This window comes from Otolemur garnettii, unplaced genomic scaffold, assembly GCF_000181295.1.
Source record: "Otolemur garnettii isolate 467f Iridium unplaced genomic scaffold, OtoGar3 scaffold00247, whole genome shotgun sequence".
Lineage (NCBI taxonomy): Eukaryota > Metazoa > Chordata > Mammalia > Primates > Galagidae > Otolemur > Otolemur garnettii.
This window is the reverse complement of record NW_003852642.1, coordinates 1048540-1054943: the sequence shown is the minus strand read 5'-3', so window position 1 is coordinate 1054943 and position 6404 is coordinate 1048540. Positions and strand designations below refer to the sequence as shown.

At 37.6% G+C, this 6404-nt stretch overlaps 1 protein-coding gene across 1 annotated transcript; it reads left to right on the top strand.

The window, feature by feature from the left end:
• Positions 1 to 549: 549 nt before the first annotated feature.
• On the top strand, positions 550 to 1494 carry LOC100949960 (olfactory receptor 5F1). Its single transcript, XM_003802398.1, has one exon. It carries the CDS (start codon positions 550 to 552, stop codon positions 1492 to 1494), a length of 945 nt encoding a protein of 314 aa, XP_003802446.1.
• The last annotated feature ends 4910 nt before the right edge of the window (positions 1495 to 6404 follow it).

Sequence of the window (6404 nt, the reverse complement as noted above, 5' to 3'; positions counted from 1 at the left end):
AGTATACGATTATTTGGTTCACTTTTAAAATATTACAAAATTATGTTTAAGGATAGGCTAGATGACAAAATATTGGCTATTTGAAATGATGACTATTCTTGCTTCTTGGAGTTACTTGAGTGCTATTTTGAAGGGTATGAAGCATTAGTTTTAGATGTATTTGATTGAAATCCATATACCTTTCCAGAGAGTGGGAGAAACTTTAGGAAAGATATTTCAATTCCTTGCATTTGGGATGTAGGTTGATATAGAAAAAAATAGAACAATGTATTTGCATTTGGAGAAATTGATGTAAAATATATGGGCTTAAATCAGAGATTTGGGAAAAATGAAACCTAGATTCAATACAGAGAATTGTTTATTTAATTTAAATGCTCACCTATTTGTCTTGTAATTTCTTTTCACTTCATTCTAGTTACTATGCCATATGATCCTGAAATTTTTTCCATTTATCATTATCTTTAACAATATTTCTATTTTTATCTAAATTTTCAAAGGGGGACATACTTAAGCCACATTCAAACTTTATGTAAAATATCTTGGTAATAAATGACCAGAAAAAATTATACCTCACTGACTGAGTTCGTCCTATTGGGTCTAACAGACACCCTGGAGCTACAGATTATTTTCTTTTTGCTTTTTCTTATGATTTACACACTTACGCTTCTGGGGAATGTTGGGATGATCCTTTTAATCAGGACCGATTCCCGACTTCACACACCCATGTACTTCTTCCTAGCTAACCTGTCCTTTGTGGACATCTGCTATTCATCCACCATCACCCCAAAGATGCTGGTAGATCTCCTGTCAGAGAAGAGAACCATCTCCTTTGCCGGCTGCTTCCTGCAGATGTACTTCTTTATTGCCCTGGCGACCACTGAATGCATCCTCTTTGGGTTGATGGCCTATGACCGCTATGTGGCCATCTGTAACCCACTGCTTTACTCCTTGGTCATGTCCAGGACTGTCTGCCTTAAAATGGCAGCTGGGGCTTTTGCTGCAGGGCTGCTGAACTCCATGGTCAACACCAGCTATGTCAGCAGCCTGCCCTTCTGCAGCTCCAATGTCATCCATCACTTCTTCTGTGATAGTCCCCCACTTTTTAAACTTTCATGTTCTGATACACACCTGGAAGAAAGTGTCTTTTCCACGTTTGCTGGTGTGAATATGGTCGGGGCTCTGCTGATCATCCTCACCTCCTATTCCTACATTCTCATCTCCATCTTCCAGATGCATTCTGGGGAGGGGAAGCACAGAGCTCTGTCCACGTGTGCCTCCCACCTGACAGCCATCATTCTGTTCTATGCCACCTCCATCTATACTTACCTGAGGCCTAGTTCCAGCTATTCCCTGAATCGGGACAAAGTGGCTTCAGTGTTCTACACAGTGGTGATCCCCATGCTGAATCCTTTGATCTACAGCCTCAGGAATACAGAAGTAAAGAAGGCTTTACGGAATATAATTACCAGGAAAAGGATAACTTCCTTTCTGTGATTTGGCTAAAAAATCTGAACTAAAGAGAATATTTATTTTCAAAATTTAGTTCAATATTACATTGTCTCATTATAATATTTGTTAAGTTACAGACTTGTTAACACTCAGGTATTTTTATCCATTTAAAGATAAAGTAAATTACGGAGCAAATATGAAACCCTATATAACCATTCTACATCTCACAGGGTCCTCAGGATGAGGGCTTATTTTAATGATATCTTGATCAGGAGAAGAAAGGAATTAAATATTTACAAACCAAAGTTACAGTATCTTATGTTAATATCCATATGCAATACTTTATCTATTGGGTTTTTGTCTTATGCAGTATTTTTCCCACTTATTATTTACAAAAATACTTTAAATGTTACATGATGTGCTTTAAATTATTTACTTTCTTAGTAGATTGAATTTCCACTTGGAAAGATGCTTAAATTAAGTTGTAGGATTATCATAATTTTTTTTATTTATTTAGGACTATAGTTTTAATAGAAATTTAACTCCCCAGCTATTTTTCACTACCTCTTCTTACAAACACACACACACACACACACATTCTTTAAAAAGTAAATACGAGAGTGTTCAAAAATTTGCTATCAGGAATTCCAGTGTCTGAGAATTTCCAGCTACCACTCTCCTTTCATCCCCTTTCATTTGTTTTCCAAAATTTTCCAATTCCTTCTCTATTCTTTGAATATGTTCCTCCAATATTTATATATTAAAAGTTAATTGCCAATATGATATAATTAACCATTAGAGCCTTTAGGGATGATTAAGTCATGAAAAAGGAGCCCTCATGGATGGGATTGGGGTCCTTATAAAGGAAGTGTGAGGGCACCGCTTGCTCTTTCTGCCACGGGAGGACAGAACAAAGGAACGTCATCTCTGAGGCAGAGAAGTTCTCATCAGACAGTGAGTCTGCTGGCTCCCGTGTTCTGTATTTCCCAGTCTATTTGTTTTTTATATATCAGCCCTAATGGACTAAGCCATCTTCCTCTCCCTCTTTCTCTCCAAATTTGACAAACACACACAAGCCACATGCATGCACATTCAGGTGCTACAAAGACTTTAATCAGTGTGGACTTCCAAAGAAGGCAGGTGGATGGTCCCTGAATAAAGCCGACATATTCTTCAAAATAGATTTATTTTCTGCTCATAGAAGTCTTTCTTTAATTAGTGATAAAGGGCACACAAAATCAATTATAATTTTAAAGCTAAGCATTATTAATGAGGAGGTAGGAAAGCTGGCTTTATTAGAACTCCGGAGGAAACTGAATAAAGCCAGGGCTTGTTAAAAAGATAGCCATACTTAAAGGTTTCAGGAGGACGATCCCCTGGCCAGTGTCCTTACTGCTGAAGGGACACCTGTTAGAAGCACAACAGGTGCCCACATAATTTGAGATGTGAACTCAGCAACATTATGGCCTGTCACAAAGAGGTCATCGAGCTTGATATCATAAAAGTTACCTTATTTTCCTGATTGTTGTCTGATACATTTATGTAACAACTCTTTCAGTATTTTTTAAAATTTTCTTTAACTCAGAAGACATTTTCCGACAAGTTGGAAAAAAAATGACAGTATCTAGATTTGGAAACTACATGGATTTGAATAAAATAAAAATAAGATCAGTAGATGAGTCTTATATGAAGTAAGGCAGTAAATATGTAGAAATGGATTGATTTTACTATGCAAATGCAATTTTGGATTTGCTTGTTAAACATAAGCCAATATACAACTAATATACACATCCTTTTCATTGGTGTCTAAAAAAAATGGGAGATTATACATTTTGTAAACAGTAATTAGACAAAAACTAGTACTCAGGTTAAATGAAGTTACTTATCAAATTTAACATTAAATGGACACAAAAACCCAAAGATTATGTATCAATTCATTTCAAAGGATACAGACAAATAATGTTATGTCAAGAAGGTAAATACAAATGGTTGGTTTAAGAATAATTGAGTACATGCTAGTTGAATTGATGGGAAAATGTGTAATCTATAGAAGAAAACACAAAGAAAAATATCATTTTATTGAAAATAAATCAAATGCATGTCAAAGGTAACGTGTGGCATTGGAAACAGAAATGAGGTCATTTACTTCTAACGTTAGATTCAACTTAGTCTTTTGGTTGGAACACTGATTGGCATTTACTATATGTTTTTTTTCTAATTTTCTGATTTTAATGCTGCTATGAAAATACTGCACATATCCATGTACCATCTGTAAGCCTCCAAAGCATCCTCAGACTATTTAAGCCACTTGGAAAAATTATTAGCTCTATATTTGTTGCTGAGATGTGTGGTGACAAATATTGATTAAGTTTTGCAAACAGAAAATTGAAGTGGTAATTTAAATAAAAAAATGCAGCATTTCTAAACTGATCTTCTAATTGTCAGACTCCAGAAACTATACAATAATTGTGACCATATGTTATAATGTAAATAGGTAAACAAAGAAATTAAATGCAGCTTGTTATCTAAGTTTGGGGGGACATACAAATTTATTTGTATGACCTAGAGAGGGCATGAGAATAGAAGCCTTATAATTCCTGGGAAATGAAATCTTATAAGCAGCATAAAATGTGAATAAAGTTTAAGAATTTATTTTATAAATAATAAAATTATGATTCCCAAATTATGTGGTACAGAAGATGATTGCAACAAATTCATCATTATGAAATGCTAGGTTTGGTAAGAATTAGTCACAAAGAACAAACAATCAGTTTTTTCAATTTCTGATTAATATGAGATACATACAATTAGGTTACATTGGTTCTGTTTGTAAAGTCTAAACTGTAGTTGTGTCCATGGCCCTGGAAGTGTGCCTTACACCTATACTTTGTTCCCACTGGGAAGGAACCCTACAACTTCCCTCCCTTCTTTCCCATTTCTTGTATTTAATTGAGGTATTTTTCTGATGTGAGCCTACTTCTGTTAATCTACAAGTTTTAAATTAGTGTTGAGTACATGTGATGCTTGTTTTAACCTTCTTCTCATACTTAGGTAAGTGGTCTCCAACTTCATCCAATTTGTAACAATGGATACAGAATCTCCACCCTTTTATGAGTGAATAGTATTTGGTGGTATGTATACCCACAGTTTATTAATCCATTCATGTGTTGGAGGGCTCTTGGTTTACTTTCAGTTCTTTGAGGACTCTCCATACTTCCTTCCATAAAGATTGTACTAGTTTGCAATTCCACCAACCCTGAGCATGCCCAGTCTCATCTGATCTTGGAGATAAGCAGGGCCTGGCTTGGTTAGGACTTGGATAGGAGACCACCTAGAAATACTGGGTATTGTAGGATCCTGCCTCTTCTTGAATCTTTTCTGATTAAGACAAAGCCTAATCTACTCCTGAAAAAATTTTCATTATCTCTAATTGTTAGAGAAACGCAAATCAGAACTAATTGAGTTCTCACCTATCCCCAGTGAGAATGGCGCACATCATAAAATCAACAAACAATACATTTAAGAGCAAATGATTAAATACATATAATAGCTATTGTTGATTGGCATGATAAAGCTTTATCCCCCAGCAGGAAGGTCCAACAGAGACAAGTAACACAGACTTATCCCCCAGCAGGAAGGTCCAACAGAGACAAGTAACACACTTATGTAACAATGCTGTGATGATAATTTTAGGTACTAATTTGACTAAATTAAAGGATACTTAGGTAATGGATGAAGCAATATTTTTTCATTGTGTCTGTGAGTCAATGAATTCAATGGGAAAAATATGAAGTCAAGCTGGGTGGGCATCATCTAAACAGGTGGAGGCCTAGATAGAGCAAAAAGGCAGGGGAAAGAGCCTTCCCCTACTCTCCCTCCTGGAGCTAGGGCACTCTTCTTTTCCTGCCCTTAGACATAGCCCCAGGCTCTACACCTTTGACTTCTCTTACTCTGCAGCCTGCAGACTTGTGCTAAGCCATGCTGCTGGCTTTCCTGATTCTCTAGCCAGAACCTCTTGAATGAAGGGAAGGCCAAGTCTCTTTGAGGAAGGACCCTAGTGTAGTACTGACATTTTTTTTTTTTTCCTGACATTTTATCTTGCCAGTCTTTCTCCCAGGCCAGGAGCAAGGCCTTCCCATCATCCACAGATAACTATTGTCTTTTTGAGCCACAACTCTCAGTTTGCCACTAGGCTTTAGTAGAAACACACTACTTGACCATGGGTACCAAGTTACCCTGAGACCCAAGCGGCCTATCATAGAGAGGGTATTCTCTGCCTCACCAAGCCGTAAAGTTGTGTGCATACAGCAGTTCTCCATCATCATTTGGAGGTGGCTCACCTGACATAATCTAGCACACACAAACATAAGTATGATACATATAAAAGCGGCCCAAATGCCCATGGTTTATACTCCCACTACATGGTCTTCTCAATCCCAGCATGAATTTGTAGCCTCAAGAGGGGCACCCTATGGTCAGCTGACAGAGGAGACAAAACTAAGCCCTGGTTTGCAGATAGTTCTGCACAATTTGTGGCCTCACATCAGAGCATACAGCTGCAGCACCACAGCCTCATTCTGGGACATCCCTGAGGGACAGGGAAAGGAAATCTTCCCAGAGACCAGAATTTAAAGAGTGGTCCCGGTTGTGCCCTTTACAGGAAGGGAGATGGCCAGACATGGGTCCACATATTGACCATGGGCCCATGGATTGTCTATGTTGTCAAGGACTTGGAAAGAACACTAATGGAAAATAAGTTACAAAGAAATTTGGGAAGCTGGGTTCTGTAGCTCATACTTGTAATTCTAGAACTCTGAGAGGCCTAGGTGGATAGATTGCTTGAGCTCAGGAGTTCAAAACTAGCCTGAACAATAGTTGAGACCACCCCCTCTCTACTAAAAATAGAAAAACTAGCCAGGTGTGATGGTTTAGGCCTCCCAGCTACATGGGAGGCT